We start from the raw sequence: 27,406 nt of genomic DNA on the forward strand, positions 1-27,406 counted from the left end.
ATGCATCGTTTGATCTGTGCACTTGTATGCAAAGACAACTTCTGTTGAATCTTAATTCGATCAAACAGGACAATGCACTGAGATTTAAGTTTGGACAACTACTGGTTAGGTTGTTCTTTTACTTCCAAGGCTACTTTCCAGGAGTAGGTGACATTCAGTGGTCTGTTGACTAACCGGTGACAAAGCAAATCAAGGAAAGTCTACAAGCGGTTGGAACTAGCTATCCAGAAGTACTGAACAAATACTTTGATGAGTTCAAATGCAAAATGAACCAAAGGGTAAGAATATCCGGTGATATAGTCAAAAAGTATGAGGAAGACATCTGCCTCACCATCAAAATGGATGAATGCATAATGGAGGCCGTTGAGCCCAGACAGGAAGAAGTGGAGCCTCTGGGCTATGAGGTAATGTATGATATGCTGGACGGGTATGCTTCTACCCTAATCGCCTCACCCCTTGATCCTAAGGCAAAGAGAACCGGCACCTATTTGGAAAGGGTTACACCGGTTGAAGAACCCTCAATAAAGAAAGGAAAGGCAGTGCCTTCAGTATCGGCACCGGTTACTGCAGCCAGTCCCAAAGTGACCAAGCGGTCACCAGCTAAGAAGAAACCGGAAGTGGCACCTGCCAAAGTCTTTGAGAAGAAGCGGAAGACCAAAAGCAATACACCAGACTCAGAAGAAACTAAGTCAGAAGAACCGCCTAAGAAGACTAGGCAAACGAACAAAAAGACAAAGAATGAACCGGCAACATCTTAACCGGTAAATATTGATATTTCTTCTTACAAACCTTTGACACATTGTCAAAGAACTATAAAGAATATTAGGAGAAAATTGCTGAATGATTTAATTGATTGTTTTGATGACTTCAATGATGATGAAAAGGAAGAAGTTGAACAGGAAATCATTAAGTATTTGTGTGTTAATGATCGGTCGCCTTCAGAAATTAGATCTAAGACACCGGATTCTTTGTATAATTCTTTAGACAACAAATGGCACATTGCCATAGAGAAGGAACAGGAAATAAGGGAGAAAGTATTTGCCCAATACTTTCCTGACCTATCCAATTCTGAGCTATTTGAAGTCATTAACCAAAACAAAGGACTCTTCTTCACTAGAAGGAGAAGACTCTGGTTATTAGAAGGGAGAATTGATGATGTTGAAAAAGACACTCATCTTCATATGACAACTGTTGTACATACTCATGAAGTGCGTCAAGCCAACAAGAAGGCTGAGCAAGAACCGGAAATATCAAAACCGGATGAAGTATATGATAGTGAAGGGGAACCGGTCACTGAACAAATGGAACCCATTGACGTTGATGCCTTAGATGGTGAAAAAATTACTCAGGGTACACCATCAAAAGGAACAGGACAAGAGAAGTAGGCAAAAGAAGAAAAGAAGCAACAAGAAGCAGAAAAGAAGAAACAGGCAAATGAAGAGGATAAGAGAAAAGAAGAGAAGAAGAGAAGAGAAGAGGAAAATAAGACACAAGAGGAAGAGAAGAAGAAGAAGGAAGAGGAAAAGAAAGAAGAGGAGAAACGGAAAGAGGAAGAGAAGAAACAGGAAGAGGAGATGAGGAAGAAGGAAGAGGAGAAGAAGAAGGATGAAGAAGAGACGAAGCGAAAAGATGAAGAGAAGAGACAAGAAGAAGAGAAAAGAAAGAAAGAAGAAGAGGAGCAGAGGAAGGCTCAAGAAGATAAGCAAAAAGCCAAGGACAAAGAAGCAGCGGTAAAGAGCACACAAGTGGAGACCCCAATGGCAACCGGTAGTCAGGCTAAACCGGCTGACATTACTAGTCCCATTGACCTCCAGTCCACAAACGAATCAGAGTTGCTGCAGAGCATTAAGGTTGCTCAAGAACGCCTGGAAGTGATAAGGAGGAAAAAGGAGCAAGATGTGATCCAGGTTGCTGTGGACACTCTTACCGGTTCGATACCCGGTACGAACCTTCCCAGTACCGATTCCTCACTTGCACAATTGAAGCTCCTATGCACGGTTGTAGAAGACCAGGTGCAAAGCCTGGAAGAGGTTGCAGAAGCAAATGCCAAGAAGGAACATCAAAAGGCTCTAGACACTGCCTTGGTGAGAAAGTTAACAGAGCTCCGGTCTGATCTTCAGAAGGCACAGAAGGACATTAGAGATGCAATGGACGAGGGCAATCTACTACTCAGCAAGATTTGTCAACCTCATTTATTCTGTGATGATGTGCTCACTTAGAAGGACAAACTGCAAACTGATATGTAGTCATTTATTAGCACCTTCAAGATGTCATATGACTCCTTCTCCACATATGGACAAACTACTCACCGGTTTCAACTTCAGTCTACAAGACTAGAGGCAGAGATAAGCAACCGGACACGTAATTTGCAGGAACTTCAACTGGTCCTACTGCCAAGACTGCAAATTCTCCATAAATGCTACCTCAATATAGATGCCCTAACGATTACTCAAGAGATAAGTACCATGGATGCCATGGAGGAGTAGGTTTATCAGATGCAAACGAAGCATGAGGTTGCTACCTCATTGCTTGAATCGTGGTCTTTATCCATGAAGACATTTATGTAGGACTTTAAATAAGTTTTTGACAAGTTTCACTTTTTATTGTCATAAACTCTTTAAATTAGTTATTAATGCTAAAGGAACAGGGGTTATTCAGCTATACTTTGTCATTGTTGGCAAAGGGGGAAAAGTATACTGGTATTTAAATTTTGATGCATACTGTGTATACTTTCATGTTATTTCTGTTAAGGAGTAGTATACATTGTATTTTCTGCAAAAGGGATAGTGTATATGCTTAGGGGGAGTAATTTTGATTATGGCATATTTTTGTTGTAAAACACTTAGATGTCAAAATTTTCCTAAGTGTTGCCATCAATGCCAAAGGGGGAGATTGTTGGCATTCTTTATGATTGATGCTATGATTGTCATTGATGGACACACACTTGATTTGAGATCACTTTTTGTATGTATAAGTTAAAGCTCAACCGGTATTTGTTCCAACCGGTATGATGTATTATAGTCTTTAGACTATCGGTGTTTTGCATAAAGTGTTTACCGGTCTCAAGCAGTATGAAGACCCCAAGCAGTTCGAGGATCTCAAGCGGTACGAAGGAACGAAGCGGCACAACTCATATTTCCCAGTCTTCATTTTGTCAAACCAGCAACCGGTATTTTGCTTAAACCGGTATTTTGTTTGAACCAGTAATAGTTTGTGATGAGTTACCAACCGGCATTTTGTGATGAGTTACCATCCACCGATTGTTTGGCGGTGCCGACACTTTGGCGATGCATTTGTGTTGTGTTACCAAAAGTGTCCAGATGCATTGAACCTAGGAAATTGTATTGTAATCCTATTGGACCGACATGAAATCAAATTCCTTTATAAGGACATCATGTCTAGGGTTTTAGGTTGTTGCTAGGGTTTAAGGTGGTAGATGAGTTTTTGTAAGTGTGATTATAGAAGAGAAGTTCAAGTCTGTGAGAGAAGGTAGAGTGTGAATGTGTTGAAGACTGAAGTAATGCTGAAATGCATTAGGAACGAGCTATCAAGGATCTAACCAAGCAATCTGTGCTATTTGCTAGATCACTGACTTGTTGATTACTCCCATCTTTGACAAGTCTGAAGCCCTTAATGGGGTAGGCCCAAAAAGCCTTTTGTAAATCCTCTAACAAGGTGGTTCACATCTATGGATCTAAAATCCTCTAGCAAGGTAGTCTTTAATCGGACTTATCTCCTAACAGAAATTGAGATTCCTAACAAGATCTGTTCTGGTAAAGAACATTGTATGACCTTAACCGGTCTGGTTCCTATTCTGCAGATAGTTACTTGTGAGTTTCATCTCACCGTGGTTTTTCCCATTTGGGTTTCCACGTCAAAATCTCGTGTTATGGTGATTGTGCTTCTGTGGGTGAATGCATTATTTGATATTTGGTTTGCATGTGTGCTAACCAGTTTGTTTGCTAAATTGTTTTACTGGTTTACTGCTAGACTAGTAAAGTGTTTTAAGTACAGTAATTTTTGGCATACTAATTCACCCCCCCCCCCTCTTAGTATTCATCAGCCACAAAGAAGCCAACCGGAAGGTTTTCCACCATCCAGAGAGATGAAGCCGGTTGCCCCACAGTGCAGATTGTTGTGCCAAAAGTAGATAAGGCAAAGGGAGATAGGTCCCCATGAATATGAAATCACTACAATTAGTTTAGGACCAACTACCAAGAAGTAGGAAGCTGAAGACTTAGATAATTCAGTTGCTTCCATGAAGGCAAGACTAGACAAGGAAGTAGAAAAGGAATATAAGAAAGAAGTTGAGCACCTATGGGATTATATTCTGCATTTGACTAAGCCGCTTGATCAAGCAAATCCAGAAGCTCCTCTACTCTTGAATTTACAGGAAACAATCAGAAGTTATGAGGAAGAAGCAGTGACAGCCAAAGAGACCAAGGCATGGATGGAAAGCATAAGTAAAGAGGCAGCCACATTTGTGGAAGGGTTAGCATTGACATATGGACAAACCTCCTCTTTACTCTCCAGGATTGCAAGCATGGCAGAAGCATGGGCTGAGCTTCAAGTCATTCAAGACAAAATTATCCCATGCCTTAAAACATTAAAAGGAGTTCAGAAACAAGAGTTGATAAATAAGACTATAATTGAAGCAAGGGCAATATATGATTTCAGCAGTTGACATTGGACATTGGTTGCACGGAGTGAGGTCTTGGAGAAGGTAAAGGTTGATGCCGATAGAGATAAGAAGCAGATAAAAGAAATTCAAGACAAGGTTTTCCTTGTAGCTGCAGAAGTACTTGAGAAAGAAACTATCCAAGATAAGGATATGCGGCTAGAAAACCTAAAGGTAAAGACACAAGAACTCTTCTCCACTGAACCAATCTTGAAGCAGAATTTGTCGAAGGCATCAAACCTCCTGTCCATCAGAGATGCTTTCCAAAAAAAGGAGCTAGATTGGGAAATCACTTTTGTTGTATGTGCAGATGATTTGGAAGGATTAGAATTTAGGGTCAGTATGCTGCCACATGTCACAATGGAGGAGGTTGATCAGATTGTGTCCAAGTTCATTGAACATTATGCCTCTCAACAGGAGAAGGGGGTGCAATCCTAAAAGATAGCACCTTGTGCCACTTGTCTCGCATGCACTGCATATTGATTTTATTTTGGAAAACCCTAATTAGGGATAGATTGTCTTAATCTCAACCGTTGATCTTAGATTGATCTCGGCCTTTCATTTGCTTTCAAAAACTCTATATAAACTCATTCTCTCATTTCATTTCAGTGTGGAGAGATTTATGAAATTGTTGTGTAGAGCTACTTGAATAATAAAAAGTCCATTATCAATATTGTTTTGAAATCTTATTGTTATCAAATGGTTGCATGGTTCCATATTTTCTTCAACACATAGAATGGATTTTCTTTAAGTAATTTGCTTTTAAGTTGTTAGATGAATGAAGGATTGATAGTTTAAATTGGTGAAACTTTTGCTCATACTTTCTTTGGATGGATGATTTTTGTTCAATGTGTAAAGTTAGCTTGAGCTTTTGATGTGGATGCTTAACTTCTACTTTGAGTAATATTGTTCAATTGATGGTATTATTCACAAGTATAAAAATCTTAAGCACAACCCTAGAAGATTGCACCCGCTTTGCGTAGTTGTCCAAGTGTGGTGAAACAAAGTGTCGTTACTGGTTTCACCCAATCTTTACCGTCTCTTGAGTTCACAGACATAGCTTAGAAGTAGCATAGAGTTTCTTAACCCTTATCCTTTTTATCCTTTTTTTGAATAAGTCTAAAATCCGAAAATCAAAAAAAAAAAAACAAAGCATTCATTGCCATATTTTTTTAAGTCCTAGCTTGTGAGCGATAGTTTTCAAGCATAAGTCCCCCTTGTATTTCAGCATGCATAACCAAGGTAGTTATCCAACATAAAGTCGCATGTTCGCACATATAGACCTTGGAGTCACCTTGTGGTCTTTCTCACAATCTTGGCACAAGTAGTGATTTTGTTTAGGAGAGGATAGAGTATCCTTGGATATTTTATTCTAATGTTCGGTATATGATAAAACATACACCAACAACCAACACATCCAAAAGCGGGTCAATAAATGGAGAATGCATTCACCATTGACCATACAATTTAATATATAGTTGGCAAAAACCAAACAAACAAGTAACTCAATCAAGTTGTATGTTGAACTCTAAAAATACTTCACCAAGTGGATCATTGAACCTAGATGATACCACTGGCACTTGAAGAGCTTGTTCAATATCCTCATATGCCATGAATGTTCTTTCATCCAATGCACCTGCCCGAAGGAATGATTCATTGTCTATCCATTACATGGTTCGAGGAAGCACCAATTACAATTGAATGACCAATGTTGTAGACGACCCACTAATTAACTCAGTAAGATACATAGCTATGGCACTCGCCTGGGTAGCAAAAGGTGAAGAAGCATATTCAAGGATTTTTAGCAAGGCATAAGAAGGTTTGTACAACATCAAGAATGGGAAGAAGAACAAAGCATATGTCAACAGAAGAATGAGCAAATTGAATTGGTTTGAAGATTAGATGGTCATAAAACATGAAAAGAACCAGTAGGTCCAACTGTCCAACAAAAAATGGAGCAACTGTACTGTGAGAAATTTCAGAAGTTGTGTAGCAAAAATTGTTTGCAAAAGTCATATGATACCATCTAGAGTTCCCTATGGCAGTTGCATGATGAAGAAAATTGGTTGGAGGGACCCAATAATGATGAATAGCCATTGTCGGATGGACCATACAATGTGGACATGTTGATGTAGTATACACAACATATTGGGATGGGAAACACTATATTGCATGCAATAAAATGTTAATTCTATCCGTCTCTAAAAATGTGATTCACATCCTTATAATTTATGATTTATTTTTCATTTTAATGTTTGACTTCATAGACCATACAATGGCGTAAAAAAATATTTTCAAATTATTATCGTTAATTTCTTTTGGTACATCTAGTCATACACTAATGAAATGGAAATCCTTATTATTAATTTTCTCCCTATGTGGCCATACAATAGAAAATAAAGGACCTTTATAATTTAATTTTTTCTTTTCCATCCATTTTAAAAGGATTTTACTTTTGTAACTATTTGTTTAATTTTTTCTAGAAGGCCCACCTATTATTTTTTAACTTTTAATGTTTGATTTCATAGACCAATGGCAGAAAAAAATGTTTTCAAATTACTGTCGTTAATTCTCTTTTGGTATGTCTAGTCATACACTAGTGAAAGGGAAATCCTTATTATTAATTTTCTCCCTATGTGGTCATACAGCTCTCATCCTGATGATGAATCACAGAGTGTGATTCGAACCATTGATGCAAAAAAACTTCTACACAGCTGAATCCAGAATCATATATGAATTTAGCATGGACTGTGGAAATCTTATCTCTCTAAAGGACCTTTATAATTTAATTTTTGCTTTTCCATCCATTTTAAAAGAATTTTACTTTTATAACTATTTGTTTCATTTCTTCTTGTGGAGCCCACCTATTATTTTCATCTCTAATTTCAATAAATTTGTCTCACACATTGTACAATATTTTCCTCTTTTCTATAATTTCCCTAAGGTGCCTTCTCTAGTCTAAATATGATGTTGTGCCAAATTAAATGGGATCTTTTGTAACATTTGTTAAGACAAATATATGTAGGCTCTAAATCAGATCATTTTTTTATATTATTATTTTGAGTCATACCTTCATTGATTTCCTTAGTTGCCTTTGGTAATGCTAGTGGAACATTGGTGTCAATCAATTGTAAAGCTTTTTTCCTTCGAGAATAAGCTATCAACTCCAAACCAAGTACTTTTTCCAACACACATGAATTATTCAATAGTTCAAGATTGCTCTACCAAGTTTCCTCGATATGGATTGATTGCTTCTTGTCATCATATAAGCCTTGTGCCACTTCATTAATATTTGTAGCTTCGATAAAAATTGCAAGTCAACAAAGATACTTCATACTCCTCCCTTTGCCAATGGAACAAGCCACAAAGAGAATTTTTTTCATCTTCTGAACATGATTCCAAAATTCCTTTGGCATTTGGCTCCATCAAAGACTTATCATGCTTCTCTAACCATTCTTCTTCAAGGTCTAAATCTAAGAAATTTGAGGAAGCTGCTTCCTCACTTCTACTTGGTTCAAATCAATTATTGACTTTCTGCCCTTTTTCTCAATGGAGAGAGTGTTCAATTTCCAATTAAGATCAGCTTTGCTTGCTATCAGCCAACCCCAACCCAAAGTGCATTGTACGCTTTCTTCCATAATGAGATGACCACATAATTTTATAAAAAATGGTTGAGTGCAAATAAGTACCTTTTGGGCCTTTAAAATTCCAAGTTACTTGATTCTTTGTTGATCTACACCAATTGATTGAAAATTTGGAGACCAATTTTAAAGTTCAAGGCCAAATGTTTAGCTTACCTAGATTTCTCCAAATGCCTTCAAAAAGTAGAACCTCCATCAACAATTGTACAAGTAAAATTCCTTCCAAGGATCTTCATGTGCAACGCCACTAGTTTCCTTCACATGTTAACCATCAATAACTGGTCTCCAACAATAGCAATTCGATTATGGGTTCTACATTATTTTTTGATTGTAAATGGGTCATAGCATTCACATCTCATTCCTCTAGCATATCATATTCATTATAGCATGTCAAGGTATAGTAATACTTCGTAATGAATCCACTACCTTAATTGATATGGTAGTTTGTAGTAGTTTCCTTGCAATGATTTCAGTCAATTGTAGCTGATTTGTTACTCTACTTGCATTTGCATTTAAGTGGTGACATTTGTTATCCATAGCATGCTCCACTTCAACTCTTCTCCTCCACAAATTCTTTATTTTTTGTACATGGGTCTACGTACACAATGTCAGCTCAAGTATAGCTTATACTTTGTTACACCTCTCTACATCAATCGTGTCAATATTGACCTTTTTCTTCAAGCATCCAATGTCTTCATGTTCTCTAGTTCAAAAACATTTGCATAGTAATTCCCTTTTGTTCTAGTTTTCCATGGCAATCTCTCACAGAATATCACCATTCATCACATTTCAACATTGTCTAAAGGAACAGCCTTTCAAGTTGTATTGCATCCAACTCCAACATCCTCCTCTTTGATTTAAATAGCCACCCAAAGATGCAGTCACATTATTTTGTGGCTTCGGTGGAGTGCTCATTGGAGTGAACTTCTCTCCATGTGTACTTCCACTCTTCAGATTGTACTTAGACTCTTTTATTGAATAACTCAAAACCTAACAAACGTCAAAAAACAATTTCTTAGGACAATTGATTTTGATGTGACCTTCAGGTTTGTAGTTAGTACATTAAAGTTCTTTGGTTTCCTTGTTGGTTTCTTTCTTTGTCTTCATTTCCTTCATCATCCAAATTCCAAAGCATATCCCTCCTTAGCACTCATATTGTTCCTAATTCACTATCACTACTGCTATTTCAACTATCATCTTCATCCACTTCTTTTGGCTCAAGAAAACATTTTCTCTTCACTTTCTATATCCATTTCTCTATTGTATGCTTTTGCATATGATGATGGAAATACCACTTTCATTTTTTCCTTAGCGATGGCCCTCAATAAACCATGGTTTTTTTTAGACAATCAACAAGCTTCTTTTCTAATTTTAAAAGAAATTCTTTGAGCCTACAATTATAAGCTCTTAAATTTTTCTGCTTACCTTTTTTTGTATTATAGATTTCAACTACAATTTCATTGTTGTCTTGAAGCAACTTGAATTCTTCTTCAAAAACCTTTAATCTCTCCCACCTTTTTGGGGGGTGGGTTCAGTTTCTATTGTCATGCCTCCACCTAAGTAATAATACTAACCTTGCATTTATCGACAGAAAATTATCTTATTTATAAGACATCACAATTTTCAAATCCATAGAAGGCAGCAATCAATGATTATCAGCAGTGATTCTATTAATAACAGTGATGTTTAGTATATATAACAGTGCTCATGTTATAAGCAGTAGTTAATAAATCCAGGAATTAAAAAAATCAAACATCCTTCAGAAGCAATTAAGAAATGAATAAGGCAGTGTTTGATCTTGAAGAGATATCATTAAGGATCAGACTTGAAGAGTCATGGTTAAGAAAGGTTATGACGATTCTAAAGGGACAGCAACTTCCAAAAGTTCTTCCAAAAGTTGTCTCTCCTCAAAGTGACATAAAGATATAAAATATAGAAGACCACGTTGGAGGAGGGCATCAAGGAAGATAGAAACAAATTGGTAATTGAGAAATGAGACTGCAATTCAGAATATAGGCATATTTGGATATAGTAAATATTGTGGTATTAATGAGAATATGTTTGATATGTATACTTAGTTTATGCAATGAGGATAAATATATCTATGCTCTTTAATATCCTTTATCAAGATGTTAATAAACTTTACTATGCTTAGTTAATTAAATACGTTGTCTATTCTTAATGCACCAAACAACCATTACGAGAATGGAGGGAAAGACATTAGGGAGAGGTGGTAGACATGGGTCCCCTTGAATTAAGTAGGCCACCCCAAGGGATGGAATCGTCAAGGTGGATGTTCTTGCCGCTTGTGAGCCAAGGGGCAAATGTCTTGGTTAAACATTGTGCACACTTGCGCTTAATTAGGCTGAATAGTCTTCCTCAATGATCCGGGTTCCCTCAAATTAAGTAGGCCACCCCAAGGGATAGAATCATCAAGGTGGATTTTTTTGTTACTTGTGAGCCAAGGGCCTTGTTGTCTCAGTTAGACATTGCATGCTCTTAGGCTTAATTGGGTTGACCAGTAACCGAGCACCCCTTATGGCCAGACCCTACTATGGTTGATTTAGGGAAATGGAGCCATTGGTGCTTAATTTCTAAGATCAACAAGTTGCATAGTTTATCTAAGTAGGTTAAGATGATTATTGACATATACGTATAAGTATTTATATTTTTTGTTGAATCCTTAACCCTAATAGAAATGAATAATCTTATGAATTACCTTTCACATATTATCTAACATGGTTGCAAGACCTGAACCAGGATTTATGTTGATAACTATATTGCATTCCTTATTTCAATTAAACTTGTCATTTTAGGGTAAGATCCAAGATCATCCAAGATAATCCCAAAAGCGGACATTACATCTACATACTAGTCAATGGCTATACCTCTTAGGGTGGTTGGAAAAGACCATAGTCGATATGCTCTATCATCTTGGCCATTTCTTGTCCAAATCATCTCATAGCTACTACAATTTCTTATAGGTTCTGTTATCACAAAAGCTTGCACCCTTGCTAAGCTATCAACTCAGCAACCTCGTGAAACATGGAAACAACCCCGAAGTGTGGGACCTTGCGCAAGGGGTTGAATCTCCGAAGAAGGCCGGCTTCCTTCTTCAAATAGGTGCAGGTGTTGAACCAACTCAACACTTCAAAACTTACTCCTAAGCCTATCCTAACAACTTGCAGAGGTAAAAGGAAGAGAGAATTGCTTGAAATAAAAGGAGGTGATGCACCAAGAAGAGATTGTTTCTCTCCCTACCGAAATGGCACAAGGGACCAACTAAAAAACCCAAGAGATGCACAACTTCAATTGCATAAGTGACCCAAACGTGTGTATGGAGGTTAGAATTTGCTAAGTGCCAAGAGGGGAGAAGGATTCCCACAAGTCACACTCAAAAAACAAGTTAACACAGCATATATGGAGAGAAAAGCCACAAGACATACACCTATAATGAAGGTAAGAAAGCATACACAACATACATAGGTTAGAAGGAGGCAAGAATGGTGATTTTCAATTAATCATAAGGCCAAAAGCCAATCTTACAGTTGCAGAAATGCAAAAAAAAACTACAAGTCTTCAAGAGAAGAGAAAGAGCACAGGAAAGCTCAAGGCAGCAGGGAGAGAACCCTTTACAATGAGGCTTAACAACCTTTATATAGAAAAATGGTTACAATGGTGATCATGACCCCTGCATGTCAGTCTGGAAGTGCAGGGAAGTGCATGCACTTGACTTGTACATGCAAGAAACCTAGCCATACCCACAAAGGGCAATACTAAGAAGGTGGACTGATTAACCTTCCAAAGTCAGACATGACATAAGTCACCAAGCATGGCCCCGTACCTCCCTGATGGAAATCCTGCCAAAAACATTTAATGCACCCTTGTGGCTCCACAAAAGAAAGCGCACAAGTCACCAAAACTGTCGGAGCATTAAAATCCTTGAGTGTCGATCACGCCATCCGGAAGTGTTGCCGTTCGTAAGGAACTCCGGAGACTTCGGAAGCGTGGACTCCCAAAGTGAGGAAGACAAGGGAAGGAGCAAGGAACTTTGGAAGCTCGGGGTTCCGGAGTTCCGAGAAAGGCAAGGAAAGGGAACTTCGGAGCCTCAAGGTTCCGGGGAACTACTCAAAGGAACTTCGAAACCTCGGGGTTCTGGAGTTCCGGGAAAGGGGAGAAGAAAAGAAGGAACTTCGGAACCTCGGGGTTCCGGAGTTCCGGAGGAAGGGCTAAGCTAGAGAAGGGAACTTCGTAACCTCGGGGTTCCGGAGTTCCGGAGAAGGGAAGGGGAAGGGAGAAGAACTTCGGAACCTCGAGGTTTCAGAGTTCCGGAGAAACTAGAGAAAACCTAAGGGAAGGAAGGGAACTTCGGAACCTCAGGGTTCCGGAGCAGGAAAGAAGCGGCTAAGGCAAAGAACTTCAGAACCTTGAGGTTTCAGAGTTCCAAAAAAGGAAGAAGGAAAGAGACAAGGGCAAAGAACTTCGGAACCTGGGGGTTCCGGAGTTCCGGAGAAGGGAAAAGAGAGGGCAAAGAGAAAAGAACTTCGGAACCTCAGGGTTCCAGAGTTCAGGGGAAGAAGAAAAGGCCAAGGGAGGAACTTCCTCCGAACAAGGCAACACTTCACACTTCATGATTCTTCTCTCCTTGATCAATTGGGGCCACGCTGGTGCATGGAACATATCTCTGATCGATTCTCACTGATGGACCAAGGGTGTCATAAAATGACAACAGGTTCCTCAAATGCATTTCCTATAAACTTGGAAGTTCTTGCCTTTCTATGCTGAGACTTGATATGGTCACCATGGTTTTGTTCTAATGCAAACCTAGTGCCTAGAATCTACTCATCAAGGAGTTTAAATTTAGAAGATTTGTGTGCTCCTTTCACACTTGGCCACGTAAGAATACTTTACTCTTCCTACAGCTTCAATATCCTACACACTTGTTTCAACCCCAAGTTCTCTTTTATACACCCTTGGTTCTCGAGTTTTTGGCTTGGTTTCTTCTCTTTCAATTGACAAATCTTATATGCCTTGAAGGTTTCTCTGTAATGTATCACAAATGTAGGGTCCAAGGACAAGACTGTCCAACCATGCCACCTAGAGTTAACATAGCAAAAATATAATGAAGAGAAGAGATTCTTATTGATTCAAATAATAGAATGATTACAAAGTATTTATTTGCCTACTACATGAAGAATACATAATGACCCACATGCTGCCATAGGCTTATTATAGCTCACATGCAAATACGAAACTCAAAATAAGACTCAATTTCTAACTCCAACTCACTTCCTAACTAACTTCTCACTTCTTAACTTCTAACTAATTTCTATATCTCAAACTACTTTCCCATGAATGTGAGAGATGTTTATATATCCACTTCAAGCTTTAGAAATGATCCACGTCAGCCCAAGGTGACCCAACACCCGATGCTCCATAACACATATAGGTCAACTTAATTCTGGTGGTGATGTTTAAAGAAGTAATGAAATCTATTGTGGTCCAATTTGAAGATCTGCCTGGTCCCAATCTTCCCTACAGTAATATCCAGCAAGGTATGGAAGGATTCCACACACGTCACCAAATGAACTCTATGTGTTCTTCTTTGTACAACAATCTTTTGTTAGCAATATCCTTTTAGACACTGATTTGGGTCTAATGAAATCTAAATATATTATTTCTATATTGTAGATGTCTTGTTCACCATAACAAGCCAAATTGGTGTACGACAGTGAAATGTGATAAGGTATTTTGGGATTCTCCTACATAAGACACCTGAGGTTATTTCAAAAGTGAGTCTCGCACTTTGTTGGTTCTGGAAAAATCTAAGGCATTCTAACTCTACTTGTGAAATCCACGATGAGTCTTCTACTAGTCTTCCTCTCCACTTCACTAGGTGTTCCATATATTATCGAATTTTCGTGCTAAGACCAACTCTATTGTCTGAAATTTGCTCTACTTTCACTTGTTGTTGTTGAAAAGAAAATTTTCAATTTTGTATAACCTTCACTTGACTTCCCTCCATGATACTAATGAAGATCAGCAACATTGAATATAGGTGATATGCCAATTCATAGGCATTCCTTGAATCGGACTTCCTATGAATTTTGTACAAATCATACTTCTTCGTCTTCAACTTCTTGTATGTGCCTACTGAAAATCTTTCCATCCTAAGATACAACATAACTTCGTCCCTGATTGCAAACCCTTTGTCTCTTCTTCTCATCTGCCTAACCCTTATATCTGTTGTTCATTGTCTCCACATGCTCCTTGACCTAGCTATGCATTGTTTCCATGTAGCTTGCATATTACTCTGCTTCCATGCTCCTTTTATCTCCGGTATTGATATCTCTTACCTCCGCAACTCCCCTAGGTTGTAATTCGATCACAATCTCAAAAGGTGTTCTCCCTATACTCTTGTTCTTGAGGTAGGATTATGTCCCAATTTCCTACCTTATCTCCTACTAGACATTGTAACAAGTTGCTCAAACTCTTGTTTACTGCCTCTATTTGTCCATCAATATGTGGGTGAAATGTCAAACCAAACTTCAATTCTATCTTCATCTTCTTCCATAGTGTCCTCCAAAAATATCCGATGAACTCAATATCTCTATCTAAAATGATTCTCTTTGGTAAACCATGCAATCTCACAATCTCTCTAAAAAATAAGCCAGCAACATCATGTTTCTTCTTACAAGGAATGAAGTGCTCCATCTTGGAAAACTGGACCGTCACTACAAATATGGAATCATACATGTCCTCCTCTCTATCTTTGATAATCCCAATATAAAAATCCATGCCGATATCCCCCCAAGGTCTCTCCAATACTATTAGAGGTTGATACAATTTAGTATTTTGACTACTTATTTTTGCAACTTGATAGGTTCTACATTTTTTAACAAATTTCCTTACATCCTTATAGATATGAAGCCAAAAGTAATTCTCACTTACCAAAGCTACGGTCTTATCAATACCAAAGTGTCTTGCTAGTCCACCATTGTGTTTCTCCTTGATCAAATTCTCTTGCATTGAGCTTCCAGGTATGCACAATTGGTTAGCCATGAATAACATATTGTCCGTGATGAATAGTCCAACCACTTGCCTCTGTTAGCCACTACTAGATTTCTACTTGCTTTTTAGGATTTTGCAAAATCAAGATCATCCTTATACAGGTGTTTCAATTCTTCAACTCCCATTAAAGCTACTTTCATTTCCATGAGCAGGTTGCTTCTACTTAGTGCATCTACATCCTTATTTGACTTTCCACTCCAGTGTTTCGATACAAATGTATAGCTCTGCATGAACTCTACTTACCTCATGTGTCTTTGATTCAATTTACCTTGACTATTTAAATATTGCAGGGCTTGATGGTCAATGTACAACACATTCTTTTGGCAGCAAGTAATGGCTCCACTTCTTTAAGGCTTAAATTATGGTGTAGAACTCCTAGTCATCTGCTAAATATCGCTTCCTTGCATCCTTCAAATTCTCACTAAAATATGTTGTAGGTGTACCTTACTGACTTAGTACTACTCCTATTGCACTTCCACCAACATCACAATCAACCTAAAATGCTTTATCAAAATTAGGCAAATCTAACATAGGTTGTTCTATTACTTGTTGCTTCAACAATTCAAAATTCTTTTGTGCTCCAGATGTCCACTTGAATTCCTTACAATCTCCCCTCATAGTCTCTATCATGGATGTGCAAATAGCACGAAAGCTCCCCATAAACTTCTAGTAGAAACTTGCCCATGAAAAGATCGTACCTCTCTAGCAGAAACTCGCAATTCACTAATCTTATAGAAGTAATTGGTGCATTGCTTAAGCCAAAAAGGAAGTACTAATTGTTCATAAAGCTCCTTTTAAGTTTCAAATGCAATCTCTAGTGTATCTTCTTCTTTCACATGCACATAATAATAACTTGATTTGAGATCCAACTTAATAAAACATTTGCCATGCTTAAGTTGGTCTAGCATATCATCCATCCTTGGAAGAGGATATCTATTTTAATGGTGATCTTATTTAAAGCCTTTGTAGTCAACACACATCCTCTAAGAGTCGTCATTTTTCTATGCCATCACTATAAGTGAAGCATTAATGTATATAACACCTTGTTCAAGCAATTCCTAAAGTTGTGTCTTACCCTCATTGCTCTCTAATAGAAATTACCAATACAATCCCATATTGGATAGAGAAGATTCTAGTAGGGGTTTGAGCTCATGCTCCACCTCATTTATGGGTGGCAATACCCCTTGGTTCTTGGAACACTCCCTAAAAGATGACAAAACTTCATCCAAACCTTTCAACTTTGACCCCATTGAAAACAAAAACAATCAATCATATTTTTCTTTTTCAACAAAAGTAAACAAAACCATTTGATTTTTTTAAATAGTTTGATTGCTTGACTAGAGCTTACTATTGATGCACTTGCAACATCCCTAATTCTAGCAAAATAAGTGATCCCCTTTGTGTTTCTTCCCTCTTTGTTGCTTTGGCCCTACTTGACCTATCATTAATATCTAGTCATAAATTTCTCTCGATGAGCCCCCTTGGTTAAATTTATGCTTGGTGTCATGTTTGGCCTCCCCCTATACTTCAATCATGTGCATAAATCTCGAAACTTCAAAAAAAAATTTAAGTATGAGCACGTTGAAGTCAATTTGCAACTTTCCAAGTCTAAGTAGTGTTGGTGTACGTTTTATCATATACCGAACATTAGAATAAAGTACCCAAAGATAATTTATCCTCTTGAACAAAATCACCGCGTATGCTAAGATTGCTAGAAGATCATATGGCAATTCCAAGGTTTCTTTTGTCAGGTCTTGACGTGTGGATAAGCTCAATGGGCGTTGTGATATGTTGGTAATACACAAAGGGACTTAGGCCTGGCTTGTTCAATTCACAATGAAGGTTTAGACAATGAAGCTCTATCATTTGGGACTTGGATCATGAAAAACTGAAAAGGAGACAAGGGTTTAGAAATTATAATCTATTCCTAGGAATTCAAGAGACGGCATTGACCAGGTGATCTCAATAACCACACTTTGCTTCGCCTCACTTAGGACAACTACACAAAGTGGATGCAATCTTCAAGGGATGTGCTTATGATCAGAAGTTAAGCATACACAAAGGAAAGCTCAAACTAACTTTACACAATGAACAAAAATCCTCTGTCCATCAAAAGTATGAGCGGAGATACACCACAAATCAATACTTATCAAATCTTCCATTCAATCTACAACATAAAATAAATTCTAAACTATTGTGTTCAGGAAATTGAAAACCTTGCTAATCATTCAGATAAAAGAGATTACAAAGCCTTAAGAGAAAGCACACAAGTAATGTATTATCTGGAAATGATCTTCTTGCAACAATATTTCAAAAAAACCTCACACTCTCCAAATGAGAGGAGGCAACCTTATATAGGAGTCCAAAATTTTTGAATGGCCGAGATCGAACAGTGATCAATGGCCCAGATCGAATAAACAAAACCCTAATTAGGGTTTATTACAACTAACTACCCCTTGACCAATGAGAAAATTACATTTGGGGACACTTGTCCTTCTTGCTAAATATGAACCAACAATAAAAATAGAAGGTTGTTGCATTGTGAAGTATGCCCTCTAGAAGCTTATGTGGATAAGTCAGGTGCATTGAACTTGGACATGTTGACTTGGAGCAATCTGATTGATTGGAAGATGACGAGGCGCCACCTCAGCATGTTGGATGTCCTCTTTGAATTCTCCAATTTGTGTTAAGAAATTGTCTAAGTATGGAAATTTGTTTCTTGTTGTCATCATCTAATTCTGATTGGGAGCTTGTGTTTAATTTTTCAGGAGATGAAATCCTTCAAGAAGTTGTCTTGATTGCTTCCATAGGTCTGGTATTGTAGATGAAATCCCCCAAGAAGTCTGAAATTCTTTCTATATTTTTACCAAGTCTGAGAACGTTTCTTTCTTGATGTTTTGAGATTCTTTCAAGTGCCTTGAATCTGGAGAAGAATCCCTTTGTGAAGTATTTCTCATACTTAGCCAAATTTTGGCCATCTCTATGCTTAGACGAACATTGCTTGTGGACTTGTCTTCAATTCTGAATTTGGCTTGAAACTCCATTTGTGTTTTCTATGATGATCCCGCATTCAGCTGCCATTTATGATCTGCAAAACCCAAAGAAATTAAGTTAGAATCTTCATTTTGAGCGTGAATTTTGAAGGTTTGATGGCAGAGTGTGCTCTGATTCTCCAATTCCTCAGAACTTTTAGCCTTTAACAAGTTGCGAACACTTAGAAATTTTAGAAGCCCTTGAAAACTCAATCTGATTTGAAGGTTTGGGAGTGATTTGTCTTTGATTACTCTGAAAATGAACAACTTAGTCCCAAAATCTGTGAAATAAATGGTGAAATCAGATTCGAATTCTGGAAAAAAATAGACTAAGTCCCTGAAAATCTCTTTCAAAGCTTCGAAAAGTAGATTGAAAATTACCGAAAATGCCTTGAATCTTAATCAAAAGACAAGGAAACAAACGGAAATACCCCCTGCTACCAAGAAATGGATAGAAAATCTCTGTTTGGGTCCTGAAAAACCTTAATTTGCTTCCCTTTCAATGTCTTAGAAACCTTTGAAATATTCTTAAATCTCCTGAAATTTCTTGAAAGCTCTTGAAATCTTCATAAAAATTATTAGAAACCTTCGAACTATTCTTAAATCTCCTGAAATTTCTTGAAAGCTCTTGAAATCTTCATCAAAATTATTTTATTCTGCAAGTTTAAACCTTTGAAATGAATGAACAATTCATTATAAATACAAACTCATAAAGATCTCAATTTCTGCATTAGAAACACGATTCATCCTTTCCAAATCGAACTCGATTTGTTTCTATTTTTCTTTCATTCATCGAACCTAGACATGTCTTGTTTCTTTGTTGAGTTCAGTCTCTTAAGAAAGTTTCTAATTTCATTTTCAGTTGAACTCAGTCACATGGGAAAGTTCTGATTTTGTTTCTAGTTTGAGTTTAATTCCTTGAGAAAGTTTCCATATTGATTTGAGTTCATGATTCGAACTCAATCTTCAATTTCTTCCAATTTGAAAACTTTCTAAAAATGCTTTCCCTTTGTCTTTCCAAATTTCAAAACTTTCTGAAATTAATTCTTTGTTTGAACTTTAATGTTTGATAGCTGGGTAGACTTTAGGAGATTCTTTGCTAACTTATTCTCTCCAAGGCTGGGCGGACTTTGTTAATTCTTCTCCCCATGGTTAGGGGACTTCACCAAAATATTTCCTCATTATTTCTAAAGCTTGGGCTGACTTTATGAAAAGTTCTCCATCCTTACCTCCTTCATTCCTCTTAGCAAATGTTTTTCTCTTTCTTTGAGGGCGGACTTTGTGCATTTCATTCCCTTAGCCAAGTTGATGAAGTGTCTTGTAGGGAAACTTCATTAACTCTTTGCACCTCTTTCTGCTGTCTTCCTAAACCTTTGGGCAGACTTGGTCGACTTAATGCACCAGTATATGCAGGGCGAACTTTCTTTATCTCGTGACCAAGCTTACCCACACCTAGGTGGACTTGGTGAATGTTGGGAACCAAGGGTAGGCAGACTTTGCTGAAGTTAGGCACCATAGACCTGCACGTTGGGCAGACTTTTCTCTTCATATGACCAAGTCAAGGTGGACTTGGTGAATGTTGGGAACCACACCATGAGCGGATTTCATTAATCTTATGCACCATGAAGGCGGACTTCATGACTTGTTTGCACCAAGTCAAGGCGGACTTTGTAATGTTTGTGCACCACACATCATGCTAGGGCAGACTTCCTTCATCTTGTGCACTCAAACTCTTGATAGGGTGGACATTGTCACATTCATGATCTTGGGAGGGCAGACTTTATCATGCTTAGGCACCACTTACCATCTCCTTCAAGGCAGATTTCACTTATATTGGGCACCAAGGAGAGCAGAATTCATAAACTTCATGCCACATTGCTTGTTTGCTAGGCGGACTTGCCTTGACTTAGGAACCTTCCTAATGCTACCTTCATACCCTTGGGCGGACTTTATCACTTCCTTGCTCCATGGTGAGGGCGAAGTTGGGTCATCTTAGGCACCTTTCACTTAGACAAGGGTGGACTTTCTCAACTTCATGACCCATTGCTATCACCTCCAAGGTGGACTTCATGAATTTCAAGAACCAAGGAGGGCGATCTTCAAGAAATCCATGCACCATGAGATCAAAACTTCGAATCTTCATAACTTGAACATTACTCCTCGGATTGCCTTGAAATTTGAAAACCATACTTCAATCATCCCTTGAATTCCTCATGATCCCTACAATTTAGGAATTTGTCTTTATCGAACAAAACTTGAATTTCGGAGGAATTTGTTGATCATTTCTAGTGTAATTCAAAGTCGATAGTGCAAACCCTAGATCCCTTTTACAAAAATAGAAAAAGCTGTTAAATTTAAGTGCTCAGATGTTAAACAAACTAATTAACCATAATCAGACTGTGAATAAACAGTAATAGTAATGTAACACAAGACACAAGACACCAATACCCTGGGAAAACCTCCCTCTTGGAGGTGAAAAAACCAGCCTTAAACTATAAGATGTATTATCTCAATGGTAGGCAATTACAATATAACAGACTTATCTTTGATTGTTGTCCAAACAGCAAGTTGCCAAGATGATAGAGGATGCAGCCCTAACCAGCAGTAGATGACCAAAGGAGCAGATCAGCAGAAGATGACTTCAACAGGCTGAAGCAGAATCAAAGACAATCTTGACAACTTCACTTAATGATGTCCTTGAGGTTCGCCAAAGTGCAGACCAGTAGATTCGCTACGGGTAGAAAAGCAGATTGCTAACATAGAAGAGCAGATCACTAAGATAGAAGAGCAGATCGCATTTTGCAAGTAATCAATGTGTTTGACTTCATCTTGAAGTTGTTATATATATATATCCTTCTTTTGGCAGTAGACCTCCTTAGGTCGGCTTGCAACATTATTAATTTAATGTTATATTGTTATTGATATTTCCCACGTTGGACATTTGGGTCCAGCCCAATGCCTTAGCACGTTACATTTTGGGCCCAGCCCTATCACACATTGAATTGCCTTTTACACGTTACATTTGGGTCTAGCCCAATAACAAGTACATTGAAATAATACATACATATATGATTGTCATTTGACAACATCAAAGTTCGATAATCAGATATCCAAACTTAGCTAATATTTTCAACAAAAGCAAGGTTCCCTAAAAAATAGGAAAAACTTTCTAAAAATAGCCCACTTTGGCGATCGCGCTCAAAATGCCAAAACGAAACTTCCTAAAAATAGGAAAAAGCAAAAAGCAAAACTTTCCAAAAATAGAAAGTTGTCCAAATTGACCCAAATCAATTGCAATCTTCATCCTTCGGACTTTCTATGCATTCTGACAGTGTCTAGACTCTATTATGACCATGGCTTGCACAAATTGACTTATGACGTCTAAAACTCGGACCTTTCAAAACCGACAAAGTTGGGCACCGGGAAGGTTGCGAGGCTCTAGCAAAACCCTAAAAAGCAAAAACAGGGGGTCCCCATTTGCAATGGGGCGATGTGTGAAAAAGGTCACAACAAGTAGATTGTGAGACTTTCCTCCAATGACATGCTTTTCCTCCAACCCATGATTACCTACACCTCCAAGCTTCAACTAAGGTCTTTGTAGCTTTCAAGTTTTGAGACTTTTTCTCCAGTGGCATGCTTTTCCTCCAACCCATGTATGCTTGAAAGGAAAGAATATTGTGAGCATAAACTAGAATAAGGCTTGCAAAAACATCCATGGAAAATCATAAAGAATTGCAGATTTTTATCCTAGAAGATTTGTGACGGGAAAACTGGCACTGTAAAAGTAAATATCACCAGAACATTATGATAAATAGTGATTTATCAGAAACCAGACAAGAAAATGGTTATTTCACTCAAAAAACCATAATTTCTATTATGCCAAAAGATCTGAAATTGCAATAAAATTGGAAAAATTAGGGTTTCTGCCAGATGTCACAATTTTTGTCAAATTTTTGGTAAAAGTTAGGGTCTCTGGGTTTTTATTTTCTGCCGCAATCTTTTTATGATTTTCCCTAAAACTCAACCCTCATTTTTAACTAGCCCTATCCAAATTTTTCCCCAATTAAAATCTTTATCTTTTGGTTAGCCAATTTATTGTCCAGAAAGATTTTTGCATTGGTGACTGCAGTAGAGAGCCACATGAAGCTGTTTTTATAAAAATTAGGGTTTCTGCCAGATGTCACAATTTTTGTCAAATTTTTGGTAAATTTTAGGGTCTCTAGGTTTTTATTTTCTGCTGCAATTTTTTTATGATTTTCCCTAAAACCCAACCCTCATTTTTAACTAGCCCTATCCCAATTTTTCCCCAATTTTTGGCAATAAATTTATAAATCTTTATCTTTTGGTTGGCTAATTAAATGCCCAGAAAGATTTTTGCTACTATGTGCCTTTCTACCTTTTTACAATATTTGAGGAAGGAGTACAACTAGTGGATGCATCAATGGTTGCACTCTACTTTTTTATTCTCCCTAAAGTTAACGAATACATGAATTTACTTGCTCTCTGCAATATTTTACAATCATCCAAACACTTGCTTCAACCTCCTCTTTTAGACTCATCTGAGTGCTAGAAAGGTATCCCAGGCCCTCGAAGAATTCCCACATTTCCTGGAGGCAAAACAACATCTATTTGTTACATATTCTGAGTTTACACAATTGGGGGTCACTACCATAGTCAGGTTACTGACCTAAATGCTACCACAATTGCAGTCCCATCCTTTTTCCCTGTTTTCCTTGATCCTGCTATTGTGCTCTGAAAGCTTCTTAGTACAGTTTTTACTGTTCCTGTTTTATTCACCAGATCTTTTTAAATCGATACCTATAACACAAGTGTATGATAAAAGAGACATTTGCCCGCAAAACTATGATCACATACACATGAGAAAAAGTTAAAGTATATTGTAAAGCCTCTTTTGTAGGTAGCACACAGAAGTGAAGAACTATCATATAATTGTTAAAAGTGATAATTGGTTTCCATATCATTGTTATACAGACAATAGGCTTGCAACCTAGGACAAGTACATATAACAGGCAGTAATGTAAATCACAAAATCACAAGAAACATTTACTTTTGTATTCCTTGAGCAGGGCATCAACTAACTTAATGTAGTCATCTAAAGAATCAAAGATTAATACAATGGCTAACAAGCACAAAACCCACAAGAACTAAATGAAATGGAATTATATCCAGATAGAAAATGATGAGGCAAGATTGCAATTAGTACAAGCTCAATCCATCAAAAGTTGATTGTTGTATAATGAAAAAGCTTACCAGGTCCCATAATGTCTTCAGTATCAAGCTCAACAATATAGTCTGAGAGAAAATTTACATGAAATGTTACATTGAGCATTCCATCTTTTGCATTCTGATATGAAGCTTGCAGCTCACTTGTTGTTCTGTAGGATGAGCCTGGAATAAACTCATGAAAGAAAGCCTGAATGATCCTTAGATTATGAACATTATGGAATAAACGAGGAACCAAACGAAATTTCAGTATGTTCCCTACTGTGCCTCTTAATGTCAATGGTGTATTGTCTGAATCATTTCTTCCAGTTTTCACTGCTCCACTAAGTACACTGACATGGTCATTACTACCAGATTTTTTTGCAGTAAGATTGAAATGAAAACCAACTGCAGCAGCTGGACTGTTAGGAACATCAATAAAATGCCATGAAATATAATAGTTATCTTTTGTGAGTTCGCACTGGTTGCACTGAAATCTAATAGTGGGTCCTCTACTTGTGTTATGGCAGTCTGCTTTTAATAAGTCTGACAAAGGCAACGTCCGCTCATCAATAAAGCCAGGCACTCCAATCTGCAGAGTACCGAGTCCACGTAGCTGTGCACAACTCATACTTGAAACAGTTGTAATATTGAAGTCCATATCATTAACAAAAGCTTTCAAATCTACAGCATTTGCAGGCCTTATGTTTTGCACTTCAACACTCCTCTTGGAAATAATTTGATAAAGCAAACTGCACATTGAAAGATATAAGCTCTCTGTCAACAGTACACATTAATCGCAATTACTATACAAGAAAGGTGATTGCAATGATGCAAAAGAGTGGAAGCACTATTTCCAGTAAAACATATATGCTGAATGCTAACTCTCCTGCAACAAAAGAGGATAATGAAAAATACAAAAACAGTTCATTTAAATCTACTCACGCTGCAGAAAGTCCAAAGAAAAATATCAAACTGGCCATAGAAAATGTCCCACCAAGTTCTGTTTTACGCTTCACCACAATTTTTTGTTCATCCTGTTGCACATATTATCACATAGGCAGTAATAGTGTCAGTGTAGGCTACAATACAGGAAGTAAATTTTTACCTGTTCTTTATTAGAAACTTTTCAAAATATATGAATAATTAACTATATAATTTACTCCGTTAAATCCACATGCTTGTTTTAAAATCTATTTCAATATGCACATTGGAAATCATAAAATAGAATCCTATGGTTGGACAATATGAAACCAATTGAGCAGGGAATGTTGCTTCTAGTCTCCCTGATGTATTGGTGTCAAGAATGATGTAACCAATCAACTTATTGTATTTGCATATTTGGAATGGTTTTATAGAAATAATGCAGCACGCGTGCCTTAAACTTGATTGTAATCAGCAGTAAGTGATTTTCAGAGACATTAAAAGCGAGTAAGAATTGTATACCTGATTAATTATAAGATTAAGTTGAATTAGTATAGTATTTTGATCAAATATGAACAGAAAGCACCTCATTTGTGTTTTTGCACAGCTCACAAAATTCTTATGTCATCTCCCTGATGTGGCAAACTGAGAACCCCCAAATCTTGAGGAAAAATCTTTACGCTCCAAGTACAGGTCAGTACAGTCAAAAGACAATTGCTTTTGTAATGTAAGAGAGACGTGTACACACTCAATAAGCTTCTCAAATGATGCTGACATCAGCTTGCAGTACTGGGGATAATATAATTAATTATTTGTCTTATAGAGATCAGATTCCAAAACTTAGGACTGATTTCATTGAAAATCGAAGAAAAGAATTCATATAAAAATGGCAAGAAATTGTTTAGATTGACATATATCTATTTTTGACAGGAATGCTATTAATTGTAGATCAGGTATAACTCAACAATGATGCAGGGTAATATCTACGTATTTATAATTCAGATAAAAGATAAAAACTCTGAGTTTCTATCCTTCAAATAAATAGTGGCATGTTATGTATGACAAAAATCTCTTGATGCATTCCCCATTAAAGGGATGAGAGGAAAAACTCAGTTAAAGAATGATATTCCAAAAGAAAAGGAAGAATAAAAATAATTTTCATGGAAAGAACAATAAGGATTCTTGAAACGCCTTTCTAGCTTTATATAACTCAATTTTGATGGGGCTTCCCAAGGCAATCTAGGAGATGCAGGAGCAGAAGCAGTTTTTTGTTTGGAAAATGATAGTTTTCTCAAAGAAGGATCATTTTCTCTGTCATTTTAAGGGGTTTTGCTAATAGTGATAAATACTCTAAAGAAAGGCATATCCCCTAATTGGAAGTTAAGGAGGTATTTGGAGGAGGCTGGTGCAGTAAGTATGCATTTTAAGGAAGTCACTTTTTCTAATTATAGTCAAGTGCAAATACCTACGCTCCCAGATTTCTGGGACGGGGATGGTAGGGGATGGTGGGTTGTGTTTCCAGTACAAGGAATTTTTTGGCCATCTTTTCGGGAACAGTAGGGGACAGCTGTTAGGAAATTTTTAAAATATAAGTAGATTTCAAATATTTATAAGATGACATTGATAAATCATTTAACATAGACATTATAAACCTTTGTGAGTATGCATAATTAAATAGGAATTATGACCTTTATATATACATAAGAGCACAAATGTCCAGCTAAATCGCAATCAGTTAAAGAAACACTTATTACTGGGTACATAGAGGCAAGAATTGGGCTTTTCCTCCTATGGTTAGTATAAAAAATGGAACATCAAGCTGTCCTCCAGTAACAAGTGCATGATAAACTCGGATGGAACTTCTCCAGATGCAAGCTCTTAAACTCAGATGTCCTAATCCGTGCATGCTAAGCGTTGAGCCCTGTGCCTCAAAAGCTGGAAATTGACATCTCACTAAAGAAATTGATACATACAGAGTACACCACCCAATGGCTGTAGTTTGCAGCCTTACCATGTATTTGCACTATGCATAACATTCGATCACTCCAACCTATATATTCACAGTCAAAGAATCAATCCACTAAGACTAAAATCAATTGCTGCAATGCACAGCCGATATAAATCTAAAGGTAGAGTAGAACTTAATTCACTTAAGCATCATCGCTACAACGCACGCATCAAATGCTCATCTAACTACACTCGTAATGGGAATCCCTCTTGTTCTTCTCAAAATCCTTCAAGCCCCAATTGAGTGGTACAAAGTGCCCTCTTATTGGATATGCAGAGGTAAAGAACAGGCCCTTTACCAGGATTATGGCAGATTCTTCCTGCCATTAAAAGTAGTCCTCCTGTTCCTGGGACTGCAAATGAAGTTCCTCCCACTGTCGGGTAAAAACTTTCGATCCGATGCCCAATTAGGTAAACCAAACTCTCCTGGCAGGGGCACAGGGTTGAGACTAGTAATCCTCAAACTACCAGGTTAAAATTTTCCAAGATAATAGACAATAAGATGGGAATAACCGTCTTGCTGAGAACCCAAAGGTGAGACTATTTGTTCTCCCAATAATGGGTCAAAATATTTCAAACCACCACCTGATTGGATATAATTAATTCTCTTGCTGGGATGCAGTAAACAATATTAAATCCTCCCACTTTTGGGTCCCAATCTTCCGAGTCGATTCCCGGTTGGATAGGACAAATCCTCTCGCCCAATATCCTAGGGTATGACTATTTATCCTCCCACGTTTAGATCGGAATACTTCGGGCCAATACTCAATTGGATAGGACATGCCCTCTTGCCAAGTAGAAGATGAGATTATTTATATTCCGCTATGGGA

At 37.5% G+C, this 27,406-nt stretch overlaps 1 protein-coding gene across 2 annotated transcripts in view; it reads right to left on the reverse strand.

The window, feature by feature from the left end:
- The window catches only part of LOC131055574 (uncharacterized), a 119,564-nt gene that overhangs the window by 91,113 nt on the left and 1,045 nt on the right, over positions 1-27,406 (reverse strand). For both annotated transcript variants that reach the window (XM_057990040.2, XM_057990041.2), the window contains exons 2-3: positions 24,591-24,682; positions 23,694-24,397 (exon numbers count right to left, since the gene is read on the reverse strand). In XM_057990040.2, the coding sequence (XP_057846023.1) occupies positions 23,694-24,397; positions 24,591-24,682 (796 nt within the window). The remainder of the gene's footprint in view (positions 1-23,693; positions 24,398-24,590; positions 24,683-27,406) is intronic.

Source organism: Cryptomeria japonica, chromosome 10, assembly GCF_030272615.1.
Source record: "Cryptomeria japonica chromosome 10, Sugi_1.0, whole genome shotgun sequence".
Taxonomy (NCBI): domain Eukaryota; kingdom Viridiplantae; phylum Streptophyta; class Pinopsida; order Cupressales; family Cupressaceae; genus Cryptomeria; species Cryptomeria japonica.